Source organism: Neodiprion pinetum, chromosome 1, assembly GCF_021155775.2.
Source record: "Neodiprion pinetum isolate iyNeoPine1 chromosome 1, iyNeoPine1.2, whole genome shotgun sequence".
Taxonomy (NCBI): domain Eukaryota; kingdom Metazoa; phylum Arthropoda; class Insecta; order Hymenoptera; family Diprionidae; genus Neodiprion; species Neodiprion pinetum.
Genome location: NC_060232.1, coordinates 9,123,989 through 9,151,844, shown reverse-complemented (window position 1 = coordinate 9,151,844; position 27,856 = coordinate 9,123,989). Strand labels below are relative to the sequence as shown.

The following is a 27,856-nucleotide window of genomic DNA, read 5'->3' as shown; positions in this document are numbered from 1 at the left end:
GTATTATAAGCATTCATATTATCTGCTTGCTTGCTCGTCAATCTGTACCACGATGCCCAACGCGGATAACCGTAGCCTTTGTATAAGGAAGTACAAGTTTTTTTTTTTTTTTTTTTTTTTTATAGCATTTGGATAAACGCTATATGGCAATTATATTTGGTATTATTATTCATAACAATATCACTTATCACTTGTGTTTACGAGTAAATAAAAAGATGAATAAACTGTTATAAAATACGTTCTTGAGTATTATCTTTTGTGGAATATATACTGTTTTACATTCACATCTTTGAAACAAAATCATACAAATATATCGTAATAATATTTAATAGTACAGTATTGGAAGCATTTATAATATCGTACTTAGGATTAATAATAATTAGGCCTCCGATATCAGTGAAGAAATATTAGAAAATTTTTTTTTCTTTGTTTCTGGAAAAGAATGTTCATGCAGTTCTTATTTTCTGTTATACTTGCGACCCTTACGGAGGTAAAAATTTAATTTAACTTTTTCTGATATCCAGAAATTGATTAAATATCGGAACGTCTCGCCATAAAATTCGATGAAAGCAGAAATTTGTTGCTTATAATTTGACAATTAACTCTTTTTCTTTATATATGAAATTATTGTATATTATTCTTTATAATTTATTATCATCATTTTTGGCAAGCGCAACATTAAAAATACTTTTACGCGCAATATTCTTTGACAGATGTCCCGGGCCACTGAAGCTCAACTATAATATAATAATAAGTTTGTTTTTTTTTCTTCCTTCTTTTTTTCAATCAAGTTAGAAGTAATTTAGATAAAGGAGGCGAAATATCAGATCCTATTTTATTTTTTCCTTTTTTGTTTTGTGGTAACCAGAGTAAGATCTTTACGTTAAGCTCTATCAAAAGTTGTGCCAAGACATCTTAGAATTCGTTATTTCAATATTTTCGTATTGATTAATTGCCCTTATCCAATTTCGTAATTGAGTAAAAAAATCACCAATTTTATTTACTAATTTCGTGTTCTTTTTAATATTTTAATTGCTTGATGCATGTTTTCATTTCAATTTCAAAATTAGCGTTAAAAAAATATGTATATTTAGATAAACCATAGGCAATCTTGAATTTTAGGGTTTTTACATCATATTTAGAGTACGATTGTGTTTCGATTGGCGCGTGCAAAAATATTTTTCAACTTTTCCTATGGTCACCGTTTACCGTTTAGCGTATCTCTGGTACGGAATGTGTTATTTTAACAAAATTTTATGAAGCTTTTTTTTTCAAATACGTTTAAAGCAATTTCTGCGCGAATATTTTCATCAATCTCCAAATATTCTCCCGTTCTATGAATTTTAATACTTTACACGAATGAAATTCTAACAAAAAAATTTGAATAAATACTCGTAACTTTGAAGCGAGCAACTTGTAATTCTGTTGAAGGAATGGTCAAGTATTCATTTCGGTGTCTGATCAATAAACTTGAATGAGTTACACGAGAAAAACACGGGTTTTCGAATCGAAACACAGCCGAAATTTCAATATGAACCTGATTATTAACTTTGCTTCAGCATACAAGCACATTTTTGCACATTACGTATGCGAATTCAACATCCGTGTATGAGAGTAAATATTTGTATAATAGCCTGGCACTGTATTGTATTATTAATATTATTATTTTTGTCAATGTAAATCGCACTCCTTAGGCGAATGTATAGCTAACAAATTTGTACATTAATTAGTTTTTTTTTTTTTTCATTATTATTGTCACGGTATATATAATATTTTGTTAATAAAAATAATAAAATATTATGTATATTATTATATTATTATTATTATTATTATTGTTATTGTTATTATTGTTATTATTATTAATATTATTATTATTATATCATAATAGAATTATTATTGCATTATGCGTTTTTGGTACCGTTACGTGTTGTTTGGTTGCTTACATGTATACGTACTACTATATATATATATATTATATATATATAGCCAGCCGATGATAACATGATCGAAAATTGCATATTCAATTGGAATGATCAAGCAGCACGGTTTGCTCGTGATCTGATTAATTCATTTACCAACGAAATGCAAATCGCAAAACATGATAAATTTTCGGCATGTACCAGCTCGTGTTATCTTAAAAATACTTAGGAAGTACTGTTAGTAAAGGTATCCTCTGTGTCAAATGCATACAAATTCATAGGCAAAATGTAATGCAGGTTGTAAAGAAAAAAATTGAAAAAAGTTGTTTTCACTTCAACGACATAAACCTTTTTACGTATTTTGACTTCCATTGATAACCGATCAACTGTTTTAATAATGAACAGCTTCTGCGCATTCGGCCATTGTAATTTTTGCTTTGCCAATCTCGTAGAAACAAGTAATTGCAAAGACATTAACACGAGGTGGTAAAAATATTTAAAAAAACGAAATCTACTCTAAGTCCTGAATAAAAAGATCATCTGTACGTACGTACTTGGGTTGTGCGCAAAGTAGACCTTTGGATATTGAGAGACATTTTTTTTTTAACACGTCTCTACTCTCTGTACGGTTTGCAGTAAGAGTAACGATGGTTCATATGTTGGCTATAAGAACCCGAATGAGAGAAGCGCTTGAGGCACTTTTTGCACTGGAATGGCTTCTCTCCGCTATGCAACCGTTTGTGTTCAGTCAGGTGATGCTTGTGCTTGAACGCTTTTGGGCATTCCTCACACTTGTATGGCCTTTGACCTAAAACAAATTAGGAAATACAGTTATATTAAACACGTGGACTTCGAAGTTCTCTGAATTTCAAATTATCTCCAGTAATCTGTGGAAATTAATTGAAATAAAGAATACATTCACAAAGCATCCAAAAAATTCTTTCACTTTCTACATTAGTTTAATATGATTTTCACCTCGATGACAAACATCTGGTACTATAATGGGGAATAGAATTCAGCCACTACAATCGGCACGGGTAATATGATCAACTTACCGGAATGTTCATATTTGTGTCTCGCCAGAGAACTATGCTTTGAAAATGTTTTATCGCATTGGTCACAGAAGTAGAGACCTTCTTGTTCTGTTTCCCCACTAGCTGAAACTTCTGCTTGTATTGCACTGTCATTCTCGTTTTTTATTGGAGTTTGACATTGATTCTGAAAATATTTTCCACAATTATAAATTGAAGTCTTTCAGTAGTTGAAACGACTACCGAATATCGATGAATTGTTGAACTTTGATTCTTACCTTGGAAATAATATCCACAGTGGTAGATTGATTTTTTATGTCGATAGAGTCAGTTGTTTCTTCGTCTATGACGAGTGGCGCATCGTCAACATCGTCTATGTCAGGGGTTGGAGTCACAGGAATGTCTTCTGTTACTGTTGAGTTTGATTTGTTGGAATTTTTACTCGAACTATCACCAGTAATGTCATTTACAGCCGTAATTGTTAGTACGTCCTTCTTTGACAGATCTAGAGGTTGCTCGGTTGTTGTTTGACTACCAGCATTAAACAGCGGTAAGAGTTCAGGCATTTTTGATTCCCTGCGATCTCTTGCTCGAGAGTTTTGGAACCAAACCTACGGATAATATCATTTTTTTCAGAAATTTGTTTAAATAAAAAAAGTAATGCACATTAGTAGGGATCTCCGCGTGAATTAAGCAATGAGCATTTTCTATCGTAAGGAGTTTACTTTGTCATGTTCTGCATGACTGAAACCGTTTTTTTGGTGAACTGAAATGTTGAGAAAACGGAGAAAAAAAAAAAACACAAAAAAACGAATTTCACCCTTTAATTCATACTTCAGCCTGGTAAAATATTGAAACTATATCTGCTTTACAGAAATCGCCCAAATATACACTTGAGTCCGCACAGGCCGGAAAATATAGCAGAGTATCCTGGTCAATATTTTTCGATTACCTGTACGACTCGCGTTGAAAAATTTATATAATTTGCAATCATAGTGATTTCCTCTTTCTTAGGACGAGGATTTATAGCGTAGTAGCCTTTAAGTACTGCTAGCTGTTCGTCGTCTATCAAAGACCGTGCTCTAACTCTTCGCCCTCCTTCCACGTTCATGGTATGGCTTACGTCGTCTTCTTCTCCGGAGTCTTGATCCGAAATATCAACTTCCATTTCCACTGTTTTATTCTTAGTACTATCATCTACCGATGACTCAGTTTGATTCTGGTTCGCATCCTCCAACTTTGCGGCCAGTCCTTCGCTTTGCGAATCATACGGATCCGTGGATGGCCAGTCTGGGTATTGTGTCATCTCGCTAGACATTTCGCTATCCTGATCCTGAAACAATGTATTCCAATTAGCTTTGAATTTCTTTTCAATATTCAGTTGGTACGCAGTTGCTGAGTCAAGTTGACGGCTTAACAGCAAATATATGAGGCTTGTATTGCAAAACATCAAATCACCTGATAGTCTTCGTCGTAGTCTCTTTTGATGCTTGCGGGTGAGCAAGCCAACTTCTTTACACTGGCTTCTAGAAGTTGTTTAGTTACAGATGTATTTACTGTTTCTAAAATACGTCGCACAGCATCCAAGCCTTGAGGATCTGTTAAAGCTGGTGATTCTTTTCCTTCGGTTCCCTCTGTACCTTCCGAATCTGCGGTAGACGGACTCATGGTTTCTCTAAGGGACTCAAACTGCTCCGTCACTTCGTCAACCCTCTTAGAATGGAGTTGACTCAAAATTTTACCAAGGGACGATTGTAGAAAGTAGCTACTAAAGCCCACCATGCGAGGTAACAACGTAGGAACGTCGTAAATACCTAAAAAATGAACAGGACGTTAGAGAGTCTAAATTGAGTACAAATTATTTTCAAATTCTGTACTGGTAATGACGAGATTCGTACAAATTTTTTTGGATAATGACAGATACGAGAAAATTATTATGTATCTACAAATAAAAAATGATAATCATCATCCTTACCTCCTTCGCGCTGAATATCTAGATATTCGGATGGGGAAAGTTTTGGAAGGATCGGAAGATAGGTATTGTTATTTGCTGCAAGCATGTTGTCGATGTCTCGTCTACCCTGAGAAGATTGTTGACACTTCTTAGGCCCTCTGTTCGCACTGCCAATTGTGCCTTGTCGAGACTTCTTTGAATTGCCGATTAAACACTTTTTGGACGTCATGTGACTCGAATAAGAACCAGAATGTGAAAACTTTTTTCCACAATTGTTACATTCAAATGGTTTCTCTCCGCTGTGTATCCGTAAGTGTTCCTGTGAAGTTGAATAATAAAATCAAATTGCATTAATGTAGAGTTGTTGCTCGCAGGATTTAATTAATGGAATGATTCGAATACAGATAAAATCCTGAAAGCTCCAAAAATTATACATTTTTTTTACCTTGAGGTGATGTTTGAATTTGAACGCTTTGTCACAGGCAGTGCATTTAAATTTTCGCAAATGCTCGCTGTCGTCATGACTCATCATGTGCCTGATTAATCGGTGGACATTGGCAAAGGTTTTGCTGCACTTGTCACAGGACTGTAATCACGAAAATGCGGTGACTCGTTATTATCAATATTACAATTGTTACCAAATTTTTCATTCCAACTTAAGATTATAGATTTCACGCGGTCTGGATCAATTTTTTAAGTTTTACGCAAAATTAGCGTAATCGTATAAAAATTTGAATGGTGTACATTTTCCGAAGTAAAGGAAAATTCTTTGCTATACTTGCCATTATTTTATTTATTTATTTTTTTCTTTCTTTACTTGAGTTACTCTAAACAAATTTATGCCTTTCATCGTCACGGATTCTAATTAATTGACCATGTTCTACTCATTTTCCAGTCTCACTGATACCCAAGCATGAATATCGTAATTCATTCCTATAACTTTATCGTAAAAACTATTTTTAAAGTAATCATTTGATTGCAAGTAGTGTGAAAAAATTATCGATGACGATGCTTTTTTTTCAAAAAGTATTTATCTGCTATCATTTACAAAGGAAGATGTGATCCGAATTGATCATAGTTATAACTGGATTAAAAGGCCCGTTTCCTCTCGTGAGACAGACTGGCGGTAAGACTCCACCTAGCGGAGAGTGTAAAACTATACTCCGCGGAAAAGCGCAAGTGTTAAACGGTATGATGCATCTCCAACGAACGCATCCATGGATGAGAAGTAATTTCTAATTTCTAGCTAGGTACACCGTACATGTCCCGGAATTTTGAAACGTCAACGGATTCAGATTTTTTTTTTTTTTTCTTTCAACTCACTGCTTCCGTGAATTGCGAATTTACGCTCTGCTTATTGCTGGAGTAGCTTGTCTTGTGGACGTCAGCGAGGTGGAGCCGATAGGCTGCTGGATTCACGCAAAGGATGCTACACTGCCGACACCGTTTTCCATTTTCGGCCGAGCCGTCGGCACCTGCCTCATCCTCGCTACACCCTGCGAACAGTAAAGAGAAAAGACTTTTTTACTTATTCAATATCACTTTCATATCTAGAGATAGAACAGATTTAGCCCACGTTATCAGGGTTTAATTTATTTCACAATTTTTGTTAAACAGACTCATTTTCAGTCGACACGCAACATTTCATCTCATTTCGAATTCGAAAGTCATCGTATCTCATAGAAAGTTTCAATTTTCAGAAATACGAGATCATTACTCTTGTAATCATCGTATACTTTCTTCATTAATTTTTTCCGAATACAACATACGAGCGAAAGACACTTTGTGCGGCGGTATGAGGTAAAATGTCGGTATTTCGGGATTTATTCTTCGTTATCTCTTTGTATAAGAGTTGGTCAATTTTTAGCGAAAAAATGGCGTGATCACTTCGGTTACGAAGGGTCGGAATTAAATCTCGTTTGATCGTAAAATTTGTTCTCTATATATCATATAAATATACGTATATATGTATACATATGTATACATGTCGCATAAATGTAATACATCTCGTACAGCATCTCGAGGTTTCAGTGAACCTTTAGTTTTCCTTTTTCATTCGCTCGACCGTAGGACCTCCAAGGGACAAAGTCAACGGTTCGAAATGCAAGGCAAAGCGAAGAGAGAAGGGCGGATGAGAAAATAGCGCTTGCGCTGTGAGCCCCCCACCTTTTTATCTATCCGACTCTATCTGGCTAGCGATTCTCGTACTCTCTCCCATTTTCTCCTCCCGTTCTCTTCCTCTCCGACTCTGGCAAACGGTTACGCCTACAATGTAGGGGCTGCAGTTGTTTCTGTACCTACCCAACTCGTCAATTTTATACCCTTTTTTTCGTCAAATTTTCTCCTACCCATACCCAGACAAATGTTTCAATCTTTGGACGTATGTACGTTGGTTGTATCGCATGGAAAGCCGCCCCCATTACCGCTTAAATTTATTTATCAATATGCTTTGAATAAGCTCACGACGAGGATATATTTAAAAATATATCAATTTACACATACGTCTAATCAGCTAGGTTTCGACAGGAATTCTGAGCAATCCATATCGAGTTGTGTCAACTTTCTTTGTCAGGAAAAGCTTCAACACCGAGTTTCTTAGATTTTGTGTAATATTCGAAGATTTTAGAACTAAGATTTAGACCCCACTGACTTGGCTTACTTATTAGATAAATTGCGAAATTTTTATCGCAGAAGTAAGATATATAGCTTTAACCCTCGGATGCCACACCTATCTTTTTGGGACATATTCGCCACACCGGGATCTCTGGTATACTCCACGCGATTTTTGATCATAACTCAGAGTGATATGGTTGTATCTTGATTTTTTTTAATTTAGTTTACTTACGATAGGCGTTTGGTCGAGAAATTTATTTATGCATTGGCAAAGTCGTAAGGATTTAAGATTTCACTTCTGAGATATACATAGTCGGTTGAAAAATGTTTTCTTTCGTGAAACGGGAGTTGAGGGTTCGTTCCACTTTGGGGTTTCTGAGATCCCAGTGCGCCACGCAAGGGTTGAAACTTTCTCTTTTCGAATTATATAAGTGATGGCAGAATAATATTAGTTCTTTTATTAGAAAATACATCAAGTATATCTTGCCGAAAGTATTAATTTTGAAAGCTAGCTATAACATGAAATATTTCTTTGTTTCTCATCAAAAATTTACCGTAACTTTTCCTTAACCGACACAGTAACGTGTTCCGAGAAAGTGGAGAAAAATCCTGGAAGCAAGCATGGAAAACTGTTAAAATATAATTATATTATCGAGCGTGAAAAAGAATCCTCAACCGCAGTATTTTACGGATACTCATTCGCGAAATTGCGATAATTTTATCGTTAGTTTGAAATATAAATGCTGCGCGGATTTTACACATGAAATGAATCATCGGGGTGGGTTGCGAACCATCGGGAATCCGCGAAGAGAATCTTCGCATAGTCACAAGGAATGTTATTTAACTCGTATTTGTAGTTCAATTACATCATGTGTAAGTAACATCAGTTTTTTAATTCAAATAAAAGAAAAATTACAAATTGTCGCCTGAAAATCACGAATCTTGCTATTTGTATGTATTGAGGATTGTTTAATTTCATTATTATAAAGTCATTTTCAGCCCTCGGTATCATATGCATAACTGGAAATTAAATATCCCACAAATTATTAGATCCACGTAACACAACTTGAAAAATCACTTCTTATTTCAATATTTCTTGAATAAAACACGTTTACGTAAATATTGGTAAAGGAAGTATGACAAATAATCTTTTTGCTGTATTCTTCGAGTCTCAAAGTTATCAATTAACTTGAATAAAGCTTTTGATAAATTAATTCGTGAGCAATGACAATAAAATGATACAAGCTTCTCTTATCATTTCGTAGACTCTTGAGCACACATCGTTTCAGTCAGGAAAACAAGCGCTGTTTACGCTTAACTTCAGGTATGTGCCAACAATATCTCGGAAGAGAGGAAAGTCGAAAGGGTCGATCGGGTTCAACTGTGCGTAGCTCGAAAGTACTTTGTACCTGAATTTCTAAATTATTGCATTATACACATATATATATATGTATATATAATATGTGCATATATATGTATGTATAGGTAGACATGAAGTGGCAGAATCAGCGATGATTCGTGATAATAAAACGCAAATAAAATTGTTTATAAAGTTTTAAATGCCAAAGCCAATCCCGGTCGGTTATTTTTTATCATCTCTGGTCCGCTGGATGTGCGCTATTCTCTCCTATATTTTTGTTGTCTTGCTCTCGTTTCGACATGAACTCGGCTGACGTAATCCGCATTACGTATAATATAACACACGTATGCTACACCTATATTTATACACACGTAAGTGCACGTATGTGCGTAACTACGCGTGGCTACTTCTTTTAATACAAACAATTTAGCTGGATAAAAACGCGCTATTAACGGGTTCGGAACTTCTCGCATTCCGATTCTGATGCCTCCAACGCGTTTGCTTAATTCAATCGAATATCGCAGAATTACAGGCAGCGTTACAACAACTTTATCAAATAGATGCTGAAGTGTCAATCGGTATGGATATTAAAGGAGAAAAAAATATAGAAATTGCGTTGTTTTTGTGCGTTTAAATTAAACCAGCGATTAACTCGATGCGTATAATAAATTATCTATATAACGATCTGCTTAATTATGTACATAATATGTACGGTATCTAGTAGATTGCAAACTTACAAAGTGACAACGTGTAGACATAAAATTTATAACTTAATATTTGAACAGATAAAGCGTGTGTATTATATGTATTGACCTTTTTGATGCGATTCCGTTCGAAATTCGCATCGAAAAGGTCAACGGAATTTCATAATGTTCCAGTTACAGTCGACTGTTTCCAAGAATTTAATTCGCACACTTTATTATACATGTAGTATTTGCGTAAATAGCCGCTTATCAGTACATTATACCTTGTTTTCCAGCTAACCGCATTTGTTGCGCGATTAATACAACGACGCAAGGAAAAATACAATTGATGCGGTATTTGCTCGGGTACATATCTTTTCCTCGTACAGAGAACCGTGGACGTCTCTTTGAATATGGAGTGCAAATGACTTTCAGTGATCAAGGTATCAAAATATAATTATTAAAAATCACCGATTTTAAACCTCTTCAAGTTTCGAATCGAAGAAAATTTTCCTCAAGTGGATATCTGAATTTATAATAAATTTAGTCACTTATTAATTTTAACTATTATCAGAGCCTTCACATTACTGTGTCGTGAAAATTCCAGTGATAGCGTAATTCTACATACAATGGCAAATCAAAAATATTGAAAAACTTTTCTATTTCACTCGAGAATAACGCCTAGAAAATATATTCTTGGAATCAGGGATAATTCAATTGCAGGAATAGATTTTCTGGCATTATTTTTGCGTGGAACAGAAGATATTTTCTATTATTTGTGATTCACATTCTGTGTTGAATTGTGCTAGCTGCAACTTTGACAGGTCAACGATACGTAACTCTTATAATATCTCAATTAAGTGGCATTCAATGCAGCCGGTATAAAGACTGAGGATCATTTCAACTCGCTTCGAAATGGTTGAAGATCTAGCGTATATTTCTCTTGATTTCCTTCTACAATTACTTACTTTATTCGGAAACTTGTTTTACGCATATTTACGGAAACACTTTTGTTTTATCACGTCGGCGTTGTTAAATATTTAATATTACAACATAGCACCGATATGATATTTATTATAATCAATAAACGGTAATGATGAAATGACTACTCAAAATAAGAGAATCTGGTTCAGTGACTTTGGGAAAAACAGTCTTCTGAATATCACGAGCTATCATGGAATGAAATGCAACTAACTTCATAGATTTTAACCATTTCGAAGTGATTTCAAATGAATCTCATCGATATCTAAGGTTTTATTTAAACCACCGTTTGTAGACTTGTTTTTTAACACCTTTCGTACATACATTTTCTCAAAGAGTTCTAGACTTTCAATAAATTGAAAAAAATCAGGGTTTCTTCTCAAAATGTCTACTAAATTGTCCGAAAGTTGGCAAACTCAAAAGTTTTAAAATATTGTTCATAAAAATTGATATTCAGAAATCGACTGTTCCCTAGAAGATCCAGCATATAGTTCGAGGGTTGAGCACAATAATTCCAGTATATATTTGTTGTTTTTGTATTTTTAAACGGATCTCCGTAACGCGTGAATATAATAATCTGATAATCCATACTAAATGTAGGGAAAATGCGGACAAAGTGGCGGCCTACCTGAAATTTTGTCGAACTTTTTACTAGTCCTAGTAAAATATATTTAATTCGATGTTAACCTTTACACTGCCGAAAAGTCTAAATATAGACCGAACTTCACATGCGTATATGTAAGATACAGACACTACATTTTAAGACTTTCTAAGGGGAATAAAGCTCTTAAAATCCCCGCAGTCTAACGGTGCAGTCTCCTAATGCAGGTAAATGAATACATTTTTAATGTTTGTTAATTTTGAGTAAACTCAAAAAATTTTCAGGATGAACCCCGCTTTGCCCGCAGTTTTCCAACTTTGCGGCAGACGCTCGTCTTCGGTTAGATTTTTGTTTTTTCGTTAAAACCAGAAGATTCAGCGGTTAAAATCTCAACTTGTAACATTATTTCCTTGATAGGCCCACACTGAGAAAAGTTTCATCTGTTACAGTAACTAGAAAAATTCAGTAAAAAAAGTATCGTTCAAAAAACTGTTTGAATAATCGTTGGAATTACGAAAAACGAGGTTCGCGTAAGCATTTTGCGCTGTTGTCGATCCTTTTTTTGGTAATTTCAACGCAAAATCAGTTTGTTCGGTCTACTTTACTTTTTTAGTCAAATAAGGCTTTAACATCAATTTATCGTTACACAAGCGTTAAATTTTCGCAACAGTTACAAGAAAATCTAGTAACAGTGATCGTAATGAGAAAGAATAGTAACGGATACTAGACTTTTTGGTAACAGCTAGAAAACTAATTTTCATTTTATACCTAGAACTATATTTTTCGGTCGTTGTAAAAAATGAAAATAGTCAAGGACTAAGCGGTAACCGGAACTAAGAATTTCTCTCAGTAAACTTTGCCCGCCCCTCGCCTCCCCAATACAACTATCCGGAATAGCAATATTAACAAAAAGTATCGATTTTATACCACCCAACCACCTTAACCGCAAAATACGTAGACAAAGCGAAGGTCAAATAGGCTCTGAGTCACTTGGTGCCAAAGTCTAGCAATTGGCGCGTACGTATATCCGGCTGATTTGGGGTAGGCATTTTCTACTGTATATAAGTCTGCGGCCTACGGGGCAGTTGCAGTAACGGATGGGGTTAGCAATTCTCAAACTATTGTTCGGTCAGACCCCGACTCGTGTGTCAATGCGGATTCAGGGGTGGCTCAATAAAAGTGGCACATGGCACCAGGGTCGTTCAACCCTTAGTAACTTTTCGTCCCCGTCGTAAATCGTGGGATTTAAATGAGGCACGTGCGCTGCACGGCCGGGGGCAGACGGTGACAATCCTGACCACCTTCTCCTATCCTATCGTCATTACACGTGCAATATACGTAGGGTACCTACCTCCGCCTCGTTCCTATAGGTACGCATAACCATTACTGCGGAAATCCGTCCGCGGGAGAATCAATTTGACCGCTCTCAATTACATGACTTACGTTATACGCATATCGTACCCTGATTCCGCAGCTGGTCGATTTTTTTTTTTGAAATTTTCACGATAAGAATATGGTGCGAAGAGATTCTTTTTTTTTCTTTTTTTTTTTTTAAAAAACACTACTTTTTCACGCTGTTTCTATATAATATCTGGACGCACATGGAACATAATTGATTGGAACCGGGCGAAAACTACTCGTCTTCTGAAGCTTCGTTACGACTTTGTCAAGTTTTCCTGATGTGTCAGCCTCAAAGCTTCGGATAAATCCTCATTGACTTGCATATATTATATGTAAGTATAGTTTATGATCTCTGACGGCAATGTTGTGCATATACGCCGGTTTTTAACTCACATGCTTGTTTACGAAGTAAAATTATATATATTTGCGCTGCAGGAATAAATTACACTTCTTATCGCTCTTATGGTGATAGTTCAAATCGTTGAAATTTATATTATACCTATATGCGTATAACTTATAAGCCTCATAGTATGACAAACCTTCATCTTAAACTATCCATATAGTATTCTTATTCAAGTGTGATAGTCGGGGTAAATGGTTGGATGTAACAGGGTGCAACCCTTTAATGGGTGGAATCCTGGAAAACCTGAAAATGTTAGGAAATTACAAATTACGGTAGCCACTCCGCTTAACACGTTGATCTACAAGAGGGTATGGCGAAATTTAGAAGAGTAGTTCTTACTGGGAGTTCAAGAGATCGTATAAGATTACATGGCCCATTGGTGATCCTTTGAAATTCGTCAGTACGCATATCGAGAAGAGAGAACCAAAAAAAAGGGAGCTAAGGGTAAAATAATAGTGTAAAAGTCACAGTGCAATAAATTTTATTCAAGGATTGACAATATCTCTTTTCTTTACAGGACAATTTTTGTTGTTTGTAGTATTATGCGACAAACCATCATCCGTTGCACGTACTATTGATCGTTTTACAATTTTACAAACTTGACAATTAACGCGTAACGCAAGTTATATAAAACTCTGCGCATATTGCACGTAGAATATAGTAACGAAAAGACAAGTACATGGTACGTGACACGAGGTTAAGGGAATGTTTGGATGATTTCAGTATATAAGATATAAATGCGCCCGTCTCGTTAACGTGTGTTCCACGTAATCTTTAGCGTCCACATACGCCTATGAAAATGTTGAAAGTACGATGACGAGCGATAGAAAAAGAAGAAGCGTGTTTGTGAGCTCGAGTCTCTGTCTCCACGTGTCGCGCGCCGCGATGGAATATTTCAGCAATACCTATGAGGGCATGCGTGTGTACATGTACCGTTGAACTACGTTTAGTTTACAGAGGCCGGTGACGAATGGAGGAACGAGAACTAACCGCGTGCGAGCCCTACACACTAATCACGGAGAGCGCGGTGTTTTCGTCCGCTTCGCGCGTCTCGCTTCTGGCTCTTCTGGTCGAACTTTAACCGCTAACAAACGCGATAAGAACTCCGAAACGGGTCGCAGCCGTGACCCTTGCCGAGCGGAGTCCGCGTTCCTGCTGTGCGCAGGCTTGATTACACTCTACTGTTTCTCTGATATATATCCCAACCAACCACCTTATACACGTCCGCGTTCTCCTGCATTATGTACATATGTCTGCTTATACGCAGTGCCACGCAACAACATCGTCGTCGTCGTCGTCGTCGTTGCTGTTGTTGTTGTTAGTATTGTTATTATTGTTATCATCATTATCATCATCATCACCATCTTCATAATCCTGTATTTCGGTTAGGCCCGATTCTCCACGAGTCCGATTACTATACCAAGAGCTACCGGATCTCGGGTGTTACTCGACACTAATTTGCCCCCTGAACACCTTTTACCGCGGTGTAGATCGAGGTGAATCGATTTTTTCTGTTTTTTTTTTTTTCACGTCGTCGAAACGGGTAACAGCTGAGGTGTTTATAAAAGGTGTGAATTTATTGCAGGGTGCGAATAATGAGTATTTGGCATGGGCAATGTTTACTAATGCCTTAATCTTCCGGCTAACTTGTTTTCGATGTCCGATAAAAAAATGTGAGTTCGATTCTATACGAATTATGTGACAATGATTATGGCGATGCAACCGTCGTTGTGAGAGATTGAGAGTCATTGTCACATAATTCGTATAGAATCGAACTCGCGTTTTATTTCGGACGGGAAATAAGTTAGCCAGAAACCCAAGGCATTATAATGAACATTACTGTACAGTATACATTATCAGCCGCTAGAAGCGGAAGACAACCAGACATCAATCAAGGTGTGTGTATACCAATGTATGTATGCGTATGTGAGATGCGGCCTGAAGGCGCGTAACAAGATGGCGCCACCCGCGGTGGGTTTAACCGCGAGATACGTGGTTGTATGGGTTCAATGATTACAGGCTGCGTGATTACACATGTTAACGTTACGACGTTGGTAATAGTTTGTAATTTTCTTTTCAATTAAACACCTGTATCAAGTTGATTTTCTGTTTTATACATACATACATATCTACATGGTAGGTACGTGTCAACGATATTTCAGTTTTGCCTGACAATGAGTGGTATAAATTTAATTTTTTCGAACAGAATTTGACAGAGTGAAAAACATCAATTTTCTATCATTTCGTTGAAACAATGCAGAATATCCGTTACTACTGGTACGTACAATTAACCGACACCAGATGTTACCAACGGCTTATCAGCGTTCCTGCCAGACCAAATTAGTTTTCAGCTGTAATAACCTCTGGCCACTTTAGATCCTCAAAATTACTCCGGAATTCATCTCCGGTATTTATACGTTATAACGAGATACTTTGTCGCGTTATCATTACCAGATGTGAAGGGTGAATTTTATTCTTGATTAAACTCGTGTAAAATGTTATCTGCTTTTAAAAAAAGTACAAGTATTGATCTCATTCTTTTCCGTAAGAAGATTTATTTTCTTCGATATTACGCATAGATTAACTCGCAGAACGTAATATGTCATCATTACAGAAATAAACACTCAATTTCATGATACATTCTATTCGTCACAATCGTCAAACCCTATAAAACTTAATGGACTCGTGAACAATGAAATTTGCCGACGACAGTCGTGATGATAAAATTTGATTGTATTTACATTATGTATATATATATGCACACACACAGGAAAAAGATCAAAAAATAAAAACAATCGTTTATACATACAGCGTGTACTGTATGCGTGCAGCCCGTGTAGTGGCAAGATTATTCGCCGTGTGACAAGATGGCGCTCTCTACGACAGAGGTAGCGCGAAACCGGCGGTGAATACGTACATACATATATACATATATCACGTAGATACCTAAATATCGGAGGCGCGGGTGCCGGCGCGCTGTTACTCATAAAAAAGAGAAGCGTTGATAATCATGCGGGAAGAGTCGAAATGCTTGCGCATCTCCGACGCCCACGTCCGTCGATAGCCACGTGTACCTACCCACGCCTATAAAATACACGAGTAGGCACAAATACATGTATGTATCCACACGCACGTAATCTACGTACTACGTGATACCAGGTATAACTTAATAAAATACACGCTTGTTTCGAGGAAAGAAGAAGAAGACGCCGCAGCAGCGGAGGTACGAAATATATGATCACTAATTATGAGCAGAAGTAGGCAGGCGGAGAGAAGAAACTTATTATACAGGGATTATAACGCGAGACGAATGGTAGGTGAATTTAACCAATGGCGAGGCGCTGCGCGCGCGCATTGCGCTTGCATTCAACCGTCCATCCATCGAGAGTCTCGAATACTCGTAACGCGTGTGCGTGTCATTTATACACTGTTTTAATACGCGTGCATATGCATATGCGGAGATGCTGCTGCGGAGAAATATGCGAGATACGTATACGCGAGTTAGGTATCGAGGTATAAATGAAATGCAACGTTACACGATAGTTCATGGAGAGGAACAACAATCGTACAACGAATCTAGCTACGAGCGCGCCAACTCTACGGGCGGACAACCCCGAACGATCGCTACAACTTCACTGGCTCTACTTGGGCATGAAGTAAATGATTTCTCAGAGAGAGGTCATTGAGCCTGCGGTGAGTTGCGACCAGGGATGGGGCGCGGTCCACCATCGCACTTGCTGCTGTTGCTGTTGCTGTTGCTGCTACTGCCCCTGATGATGCATCAGCCTCGATCCTCCTCCGCCATCTCCGTCTCACTTCTCTTTCTCTTTCTCCTCCGCCTCGCCGACTAACCGACATGCTTGCACGCGAGCTGGGAAGACAATTATTGTCGCGGTGATGAGAAGAGAGCGGGGGGATGGAGAGGTATATATATATATATGCGAGGTGCACTGCACTACTCCGACAGCCTAACTCGCCGACCAACCGCGATCATTTCATCGACTGTAACTCGCGACATTTGTTGTTCATCTATGGATGATGCACGCGGATGTGGTACGAAGATGCAAAGAGAAAGAGATGAGGAAAGAAAGAAAGAATATGCATAATTTGTTCACGATGATATGCGCAAGTATGTTGTACACTATATAATACAATGTATCATTTAGTACTTGTCCAACTTGTATAAGATGAGACAACGCTTGTTGATACGTGTATCCGATTATTGAAGCGTTGATTAGAATGTTGAGAGTTATTATGTTGTGGCTGTGGATAATTTCTCGCATGTGTTAACATGCGAGCGGAGTAAATTTTTAGATATGTATAAATATACATACACGTGACGATTGTTGAAAGCGGCGTTTCGCCGAATGGAAAGAATTGAAGCAGAGTAGCCAAAATATTTTGGCAACAAAAAATACTCGATTGGGGAGAATCCGCTATTAACCTGATTGAAGTTCGTAAAACTGGGGAAATTGTCGATAGAGAAAGGTCGACACCGGAAATCGTTATTTTCATCCCTGTACGTATATATGGCCGTATAAACTTTCGCCGCGTTGAAAATTTATCCTGAACTTCAAAAGGACGTTATCTCCTCCCCTTTCTCACATCGGATTCAAATGTATCATCTGACAAATACAATTTTCTTTTCTTATATTTTCAGAATTATTTCGATATTTGGTTAATCTGGAGATAATTCTTTGTACATACTTGGAACGCTTGGGACAAATGATGAACTCTACTCGCTTCATGACGATGATGCCACTTCTCACGTCGAAGATGCATATCAGGTACGAATTACCACAATGATTATTATCGTCAATATTTTTTATTCATAATGTTGGAAGATAAAAAAGCGAAACACGTGCAGGTAGACATGAATTTCTTGGTGTAGCGTAAATGAGACTACAAACACTCCGACACCGGTAGCCGTGTTGATTTTGTATTCCATTGAAACCATTCACTTCGAATCTTGATTTGAATCGATTCAACGACAAAAATTTTTACCGGTAAATCGATATATATATTCGGGACATTCCATGTCAACTCGACCAATGATTTTCCCTCACTATTTTTTATCCTCTTCTAATAGTAAGGTCGAGTTCGCATGGAATGCCACATGCACGAAAGCATGGAAGAAAAAAATTTCCACCATCGCAAAACTAAAATTTAATTACGTATCGTTGGAAAATCGACATATTATAACGCACGTTACGGACGAAGATGCAAAGAGAAAGAGATGAGGAAGCACACCGAGAGAGTACAAACAATGTCATATTCGAGCGAGCTAGAGAGAGTAAGTTTGAAAGAAAGAAAGAGAGAAAGAGGGTGCGAAGCGAAATGTCGATTGCTTTCGTGGACCGCAGCCCACGGTTACGTGACGTCATACCTCCCCCTCCCGCCCCCGCCACCGCCCCTGGCAAACCCAGCGTTGCGCACTCCCATCAACCGCCCCTCACGGCGCTCTCTTTACTCTCTTCATGTGCCGACCGACTACTATACGTATACGCAGAAAATTATACATAGGTTATAGGTGTCCGCATGACGTCTTGCATGCATGTGCGTGGTATCTAGTAAATGTTGCAGGCATACCATATAATATAGGCGATGTTCAAGTACGTGTATAGAAGCGGTTGATTAACAATTAACGCGAAAGACCTGCTCGTGTGGTTTTATGTAGGGTATGCAGGGTAAACGTGTTAATATTATATGGTACTCGTACGGTTTATGTCGCCACAATTTCATGAAGGAGTATATTGAACCTGCACTTGCAGTTTTGACGTTACAATTTATCGTATTCAAAAGATGAAGCAGGAAAAAATCGAAAAAAATCCGTTAGCTGCTGCTGAGGTATTGTGATATTATGTTAAAAAGAAAAAAAAACTTGAATCGACGAATATATTTTAATCGGTCGATAGAAATTATGAGGTTATTTTAAACAGATTTATTTTTTTACGAGTAAATAATAAGCGTGTATTAATTTACAGTCGTGAATTATAATTTATGAGGACTAGTTATAGAAGCAAATTTTTGTCTCGGTTATATAAATTATTGTTTGTTCTTCGGTACAAAATTGTGAACAATTTCAATTTCAATACATAATAAATAAGGAGGGTCGTATATCGCAGTTATTTTTGGCTGGAAAAATTTCATTTTCACATTTATCAAGCAGCATGCTGCAAGAATGGCGCCAGAGGTGTGAAAATTTCGGTAGGTGCAGGCACAATGAAAAACGACCGAGTCGTCGATTTTGTAACAAGAATCGCGGTGTTTGCGGAGAAAAATTAACAATTCCGTACAAAGTATCGATTCCTCGATCCATTCCATTGCATTTTGGGGTCAACCGAGCATCCTTTTTACTTTCATCTCTCCGTTATCCGCGAGATACATGAGATTGAAATTTGATCGAAGGTTGACATGTATGGAGTTTGAAATTCGAGCACGCTTTGCTGCAGACGAAGTACGTAATCGTTCCGTATTACGCGACATGTGTAGTTTGCTGTACGTGCATGTGTTCCAAAATGCACGGTCAGCAGGCGTGGACAGAAATACATACGTATTCGAAAATACGTAATACTTATTAGTCATTACTCGTTTCTATGGAATAATACACGACGTGCACGTTTGGTAATCAAAACGTGGGAGAATCTAAGACATTTGGTTGCGGATAATTTATGCCGAGTTCTAAAATTGTGCTTCGCGTATACCTGTAAACGTTGCACGGTATACATGATTATATACTTCTACTACATGAATTTTATATACCGATAACGTAACACCGCGTGTGTAAACGTACGTATACGATATTTCGAGAAAGAAGCATCATTCTTAGGAATCGGGAGTTCACGTCCGTTTTGTCGATTAAATTGAATATTTTATGAGATCGAAGATCGTATGGCGTTGATGCGACGATAGGTTTTTGGGAAGGAATGATCGCTGTCTCACAATTTTAGGATTGTACGGAATTCAACGAAATGCTTCACGGAAAGCGGAACTTAATTATTCATATTTTACAAAGTTCAACTTCGTATAATCATTTCGTGTGCAACAATCCAGATTATAGTGAGTCGGCGTATTAACTAATTTAAGTGCTGCTGCTGCTACTGTATTCAATGTTATTAAACTTGCACAAAAGAACGAGGAGCATTTATTAACGAGTCTAGTCTAATACAATGTCATTCTAATTCAACGAAAACGACCGTCATGCATATCATGTGTGCGTACGGTGATGTACGATGTGTCGGGCGGTGCATATTGCAATTTAAGACGGGATTTCAACAACATATATCGTCCAACTTATTTACATACCTATGTAACTTCACGTTACGCATAACAGTTCCTACAGTTGGCAAAATCGTGGAAATTATGTTTTTTTTTCTCCGTAGAAAACACACGAATAATAATTTCTTGTAACTTCAGTAATATATAATTTAAAAATTATTTGCATCAGACGTGAAAAACAACGCTCCGCAGATTCGGGAAAATGAAACAAAGTATGTGTTCTAATTGTGAACAATATAGGAAAGAAATTTTTATATGTTTGACCAAGTGCTACGCAATCTCTGCCAAAATCGTAACTTTGTACAAGTGTTTATTTACAAAAGGTTTTACTGCAAGTTTTTTTTTTTTTTTTTCTTACCGAAAGTTGTGGCCTCCCTGATCCTTTCGATTTTATTGTAGGAAATCGAAAATTGTTACGGTTCGTTTGAACTTCTTTCGTGGCAAATTACTCGGCGATTAATGAAATATAGCAAAACGAGATCAAAGAGCGCGACGAAAATAGAAAAAAAAAAAAAAAAATTCCAAGTCAAGTTCGAATCTTTCGTTATAATATTAATTCTCGATTGAAATACGACTTATCTAAAAAAAATAATCCACGTAGTAGTAATCAGAATGAGGCAAGGAAATTTCGTGTGTCGGTTCATATATACATATATATATATATATATATATATATATTTGAAATCTTTATATTTTTTCCCTAGGTAATCATAATATTTACGCCGACTTCTTCGCCGCACTCTCATATTAATGTAGGTATATTTATGTAAATGTATATAAACATCTCGCGGGAAAAAAACAAGATAAAAATCACCTGTACGCGGACCTTGTACTTATAATACCTCGGAGATAAATTGAACTTGATAATTTCAATATGAGACGAGGTTTGTTTTGCAATTACTTTTTACCTCTGACCGCGAGTATAACGTTTGTTTAATCGTCAGGCGGTTTATGATACCTGCCTACTGTACAAACACGTTTGCAACAATTTCTACTTGTTTACGTTCTGCAAAATTCCAAGTCCTTTTCTGTTGCAAAATTGGCACGGATCGCGTCTTAGGGATTCTCTTGAAAACAAGATTCGAAATCCGTTTACTTTACAAATGTTGCAACAATTTGAGATGATCGAAATATAGCTGATATTGCATAATGAAAAGTAGTAAACACATAAGTGAATTATCAAACGGGAATACTCTCTGTTTCGCGTATACGCATGATATGTAAATCAAGCCCGCATATAATATTTACACCTCGAATATTATAAACATTCGAATGTACGTATCGGTGTGAAATAGGAAGGTAGCCGGTTATAACAGATAAACCTCGAAACCATACGGCGCGGAGTTTAATATAAATCTATGATTAAACAACCAGGTATGCATATAGGTATACAGACTTTATAGATATTTATGTGCCATGCGTCCGTTCGTTCGTTCGTTCGCGTATGACGATGTGATTTTTGTACGACGATGACGGAGTCGGCTTGCGAGTCGTGATCGAGGAGGAGGCTACACGTGTGACGCTTCGGTCTGAGGAGGAGGAGGAGGTGGAGAAGGATACCTATACATACCTACATACTTATACTCAAAGATCCGAGAGGAACATACGCGATTCACACGGTGATCTACGAAAAAGAAACGGCGCGGAGAAATTCCTCCAGCTAAATATATCGTTGCTATAGTTCTCTTTCGTTCGTATATGCGTATAATATAAGGAAATATATGCGTCCGGTGTTCACACGAGCTTAAAACCGCTGGTGAAAATATCATCGTCCTTCTCTCTTTTTGTTTTTTATAAATACGTTTAACGAATTGATTATATGACAAGTGTGTGTGTGTGCGTGTGTAAGCTGACTGAAATTAAGTCAAGTGTATTCTTTTCGCGCTACGCGGCCCGCAGCTCGTTCGCGAAACTTATCTCGCTGTAAAAGAGAGAAGGAAAGTCAATTTTATCAAGCGGAATGATTCAGGAGGAGAGAGACAATGGGTCGTTGAACGGATGCGGTGATCTAATTAATCGCAATCGCGTCATGGAGTGCAGAGTTTTGTCCAATTAATTTTTATCTCTCACAATCAATCGAGGAATGAAAATTTGCTAATGCCGAGGTAAGAGTTCACAGCTTAACGTTTCAATCGGGTGGGGGGGAGTAAGGATATGGAAAGATGAAAAAATCGGAGGGCAACGGAATCGAATTTTGAAAAAAGCAAAAATTTAATATATAGAATTTAAAAATCTTTAAAGTTCAAGTATGGAGAAGTGAAAGATTACAAAGCTGAGAACATATAATGCCAAATTGTGAAATTGTCAGAATTCCTCTTCGTAATGTAGAATCGTATCCAGATTCTCGTTTTTGCTGTTCCATGTTTCGACCTTTCTATATTTCGACTTTGTGTATAACGACTTGATATGTTTTCAATTTTTTTTACTTGAATTTTTCACATTTTTAATTATACGAATAAAATTAACGCTTCTGTGAAAATTCTATGGTCCGATCCTCCTGTGAATCAGGAATTGTAGTTTTTCACCTCTAACCTTTCAATCGTGTGCTCGGGAAAACTGAATGTAGATTTTTTTTCACGTAACGATCATGAGCCAGTTTTGCGCTGTGTGAAAAATGTTTATCGTCGCTTGTCGAACATTCTTTCATGGATTTCAACATCTTATTACGTTCGGGATGTGTAATGCGATTTAAAGAAAATGGATATAAACAAGAAGAAACACCGACCATGCTTGTGTGACCTGAAATTCGACGTGAAACTCTGCAATGTTGGACTGAAATATAAGAAAAATCATATAAATTCAATATGTTTCATTGATGCACGCACCTTTCAACGTATTCTTGACAAGAGTCATGCTCATATTCGCGTGTGCTGCGACGACGACGACGAGGACCAAGGGGAAGAAGAAAGGGTTGAAAGTGAGCGGTCGAAATCTTGGTTGCTATGAATTCACGGTAGATCGGTAGCGACTGAAAAACAGTGGCAGTCTCATCGACGTTGCCTTTGTATTTGCCTCTCCTGGGTGTAAATACGTTGAATATCCTTCCTCTTGTTTTTTCCTTGTTATTTATTTATTCATTTACTTGTTTGTATATTTCTATTATCGGCATCACCACGACGGAAACGCGTCTAACTTTTCAGCGAACCGCACGCACAAGATGGACGATTAGACCGTTTTAGCCTCAAGTGATTAAGGTTTTAGGGCACACTCTTCACATTACTACCGTTGTTGCCGTTGCTGTTACTTTTTCTTTGTTTATATCGATTATTTATTTTTTTTATTCACTGTTTCCGTTACACTCGCATGCAGCGTTCCCTTTTTTTTTCTTTTTTTTTTTTTTATTATTTTATTTTGTTTTTTTACTTTTTTTTATTCGTTTTAAAACGAAGGGAATATTGAGAATATTATTGTAATTATACTCTCCAGCGTTTATAACCGCATATGGCCGCGTGGATGTTAAAGATTTGAGGTGGGCGGGGAAAAAAAAAGAAGGAAAATAAAAAGACAGCGAGGCCTACCGGCACGAAACTCTTACATCTACGAATCGAGTTTGAAACACGCGCACTCCGGTTGTCGAAAACAGAGAGGGAAGGCAAGATAGGGAGAGTACAGAGTCACTAGGTGACAACGGAACGTAGAAGATAAGGAGAAAACGCTTTCACGTAACACGGTGTAAAATTAACGAAAGCTTTTCATTCTTCTTTCGTTTATCTTGATTACAAAGTATACGTTGAACAGAATTGCCGTTGTCTTGATTTTTATTCGATAAGTTTCAATAAAAAAAAAATAAAAAAAAAAAAACAACAAAAGACAATCGAAATGTCAGACTTGCACAGTTATCGTCGTTTTATTATGTATATATATATTGTCAATATATCGTTTCTCGGGTTATCTTTTCTCTAAATCGTTGTCCCCGTCGTTATTATCATCACTACTATTGCCGTTGCTGTTGCTGTTGCTGTCGAATGATTGGCGAGAACGGGGGAGAGTACAAGAGAGAGATAAACGCGGTGACAGCGAGAGGAGGACGAGATTAGCTTGCGTCAGAGAGGCAACGTTCGATGATGAAGAATATGGTGATAGCGGCTTGCGTGTGCCTCGTAAAAGAGCATAGTTATAGTTGTGGTAGTTGTGTGGCAGAGTAGCGTGTGTCGTTTCTCACACTCTCCGTGGACGCGTTGCGTTGTATTAATCGTCGACTCCCGGTTTCTCCGTCGACCGACGATCAAAAGCCGCTCACGGATAATTTTTGGGAAAAACCCGCGTCGTCGCGGCGATCTGCGAAAGCTTTGATAAAACGGATCCGCAGAGTCGAGATAAGTCGACACTGTTAAACTTGGCTATTGTTATAATATATCGGCGATTCGAACGACGGCGTTAAAAACGAGGTTAAAAACGTTCACACTACCTCTGATTGCCTGGCAAGGTGAGGCGTTGCGCGTTTGCGACTACGTTTAAATAGTCCAGGGGTATTATTACGGAGATCCCGAGTATTCGTGAAGGCGGGCTCTCGTACTTGCTGGTGTAACGTCGATATAATGTTATATTGTAACTAAAGTTACACGCGCACACACAAACAACACACGTACACACGCGGAGAGTACTCGCGAGTGTCCGAACTGCCAAAACTGCGTAACGTCGTTAACGATCACGTTTTTTGTTTTTTTAATTTTTAATTTCTTTCCTCATCCACGCGAAGATGTCACGTCGCGCGTTGTTCCGTCCGCGCGAAAAGACTTATGCAGTATTCCACGTCTTTCGTTCATCATCCACGAAGTGGTAAGAACAAACTTCTCTCACGGTTACAGGAAAAAATTACATTTTTACATCGTTCGGTCCGTCGTCGCCTCCACAATCGTCATCGCACTGACGTCTTTATTCTTTCGTTACTTTTCTTCTTTTTCTTACTCTTATTATTATTATTCACTCACGTCACTGCGCAGCACATAGGTGTACGTTAGGTTTCTCTTATCTTTTTTTTTGTTTTTTTTGTTTCTTTTGTTTTTCTTATGTTACAAAATTTTTATAAATAAATACACACACTCACGCGCACACATACGAACAATAGTTCGCTCTTTAATCCTCGGACACTTTTATCTATCCTGTATGGTATGTGTTGTATATTATAATCTCGTTCCATCGGCAGCTATTGTTTTTCGTATATTCGGGGTACGCAAGGGCTCACGGTTAATATACATGTATATATATATATGTATGTGTGTGTGTGTTTATATACACACGCGTACACATTTATATATACGTATATATATTTGTGTGTATGTATATATATATATATATATGTATATAAATATCGGCGAAAGCGAAGAAGTTGACGAAGATGACAAAAGGTGACGCGAGACGAGATGACACGAGATGCTGTACTCGTTGTTCTTCTTGTTAAGAATCCTAGGCTGCAAGCAACGGTATGATGTGGTGTATAGTATAGTCTGGATCTTCGGTACAAAGGAAATTGTTTTTCTCCTTCCCCTCTTCTTCTTCTTCTGCTTCTGCTTCTGCTTCTTCGTCTTCGTCTTCTTGTCTCGTTCTTCTTATTCTTCTTCTTGTACTTCCTCACCACCTCTTGGTTTTAGCTTTCGAAAAAAAGAAAAGAATGAACGAAAATGCTTCTTCTTTCTTGTACTTCGATCTTCTTCTTTTTAACTTTCAATTAATTCAATATTCAAACTTGTGATTTTTTAAATTAAAAAACGCCCGATCCAAACGAATGTTTATTTATCCATACACTAGGTTCCAAGCGCAGCGTGCGTGCGTGCGTGTTTTTGTTTACATATATATACATATATATGTAAATATATAATATACGTGTATATACATATGCATTCGTACATATATATAAACAGATATTAATATACATACATATATATATACATATTTCTTCTTTCTTTATGTATTCTTCAACGACGTGTTTAATGTATGTACGTAATTTGCGTTTATTTGTGTGTGTGTATATATATATATATATATATATGTATGTATGTATGTGTATATATATATATATATATATTTATGTACAATACGAAGAGAATAGAAAAAGGAAGAAAGAAGAGGAACGCGCCCGTAGTAAGACCGGTGCTAGGGCATGGCAGGGAGTGTATTGAAGCAGGCACTGGTGGACAACCGGGATTCTACCTCCCGACCTAACAACACGCGCATATAGAGACGGAATCGCGGGGACTGCGCGTATAGGACGAAAACTACGGGATGGTTGGTTAGGTAGGTGGAAGAGGAGTTGGTTCGTTGTGATGGCGGACGGCGGATCCCAGCCACCGCCCCCGCTGACGCTATCCATCCACTCCGCCGGTCGGCTTCCCCCACCCCGACCCCTCCCCCACCCCTCTACCTGATCCGAAAGACGCCGTGCTTCGCGGTTCCTGCGTCGTGCGCCGTCCGATGCGCGCTGCTCGAAACCTCCGGGCAGGACAGGGGCGTCGCGACGCCGAAGAGGAACCCTGGACTTTATCGCTGAACGCGGGATCGAGGGGGGGGGGGGGGGGGGGGGGGGGGGGGAGATAATAACTTATTCTTCGCGGGGGAACAATGATTCATTTTGTGCATGTAAGAACGCGGTGTTTTTTTTTTTTTTTGAATGGAAATAAATACTCGAAGGTGTTCACACCGCGACGAATGAATCGCTCGATTTTTGTTTCAGCAAAATCCTGCGGTGACACTTGCGGGAATTTATATTCGATACTTTCTTGTACTTTTGGTTTTCTTTTTTACGCGTACAACGAATGTCGTTCAATTCAAAGAATTTCCGATGAACGTTGTGGGAGAAACGGGCGGATGTGAGTAAGGCACGAGTATTTATACGTTGCTGAAAATTTCATGGAACATATTTTGAGAATACACCTGCATTCAATGTGTATAAATTATCGTTTGAGTTGAATTTTACATTGGTATTTTATTGTTCTCGGAATTTGTTCTTCGTAAATCTTGAGTTGTAAGTAAATTGTTTATCAATTTAATTACGTTACAAGTAGCGTGGAGTATACTTTTTACATATCCGTTGGACACCGCGGATCGATCGGACCTTTCGAAGAATTTATCAAGCTGCATCGCGATATTCGAGCCTTCGGGAATTGCCGCGAAAACTGAAAATTCAAACCTATCGATGGAAACCAATATGGCGTCTGTCGATAGGTTGGTAGAAACGAATGAAAAGAAATTGTTCTTGGATTCTTTTGTTGGTCCGATAACCGTACAACAATACGATAATCGTACGATCGAGAAGCCGAATCGTTGTGCGGACCTAAACGGAAAGACGCCCGAAGATCTCCGATGGTACAAGTACCGCGTGACTCTTTAAACGCGGTTACAATTCCGTTCAATAATTGGCCAATCGTAGCCGCGCAGATCTATTACCAGAGATTCATCTTCTCTGCAGCATTCTCTCGCGCCGACTCGCTTCTGTGTGTGCGTGTAGACAACAAGAATAATTACAGTCGCCGATTCTCCCCTGTTATACGTCTACGTACATGTAATGGTGGTACTGCTCTTACACGTTGTTAGGTACACGTACGTACCCCATACATACATCCTGCGATAAAGTAGCAGGCCGGTATATGCGTAATTTCTCCTCCGAGGAGCCGAAGAATTAGAACGGTAGGTATT

The 27,856-nt window shown here is 37.8% G+C and overlaps 1 protein-coding gene across 3 annotated transcripts; it reads right to left on the bottom strand.

The window, feature by feature from the left end:
- Positions 1-39: 39 nt before the first annotated feature.
- On the bottom strand, positions 40-26,185 carry zfh1 (Zn finger homeodomain 1). Of its 3 annotated transcripts, XM_069138098.1 has the most exons (10): positions 26,102-26,171; positions 23,050-25,815; positions 6,228-6,400; positions 5,350-5,490; positions 4,926-5,223; positions 4,409-4,764; positions 3,903-4,283; positions 3,229-3,561; positions 2,975-3,137; positions 40-2,727 (listed from the first exon to the last, which is right to left on the bottom strand). In XM_069138098.1, exons 2-10 carry the CDS (start codon positions 23,081-23,083, stop codon positions 2,534-2,536), a joined length of 2,073 nt encoding a protein of 690 aa, XP_068994199.1. In that variant the 5' UTR covers positions 23,084-25,815; positions 26,102-26,171; the 3' UTR covers positions 40-2,533. The 3 variants fall into 3 exon arrangements, with proteins under 3 accessions (XP_068994199.1, XP_046481007.1, XP_046480997.1); XM_046625051.2 differs by having other exon boundaries at positions 4,074-4,283; positions 23,050-26,185; XM_046625041.2 differs by having other exon boundaries at positions 23,050-26,184.
- Between the last annotated feature and the right edge of the window lie 1,671 nt (positions 26,186-27,856).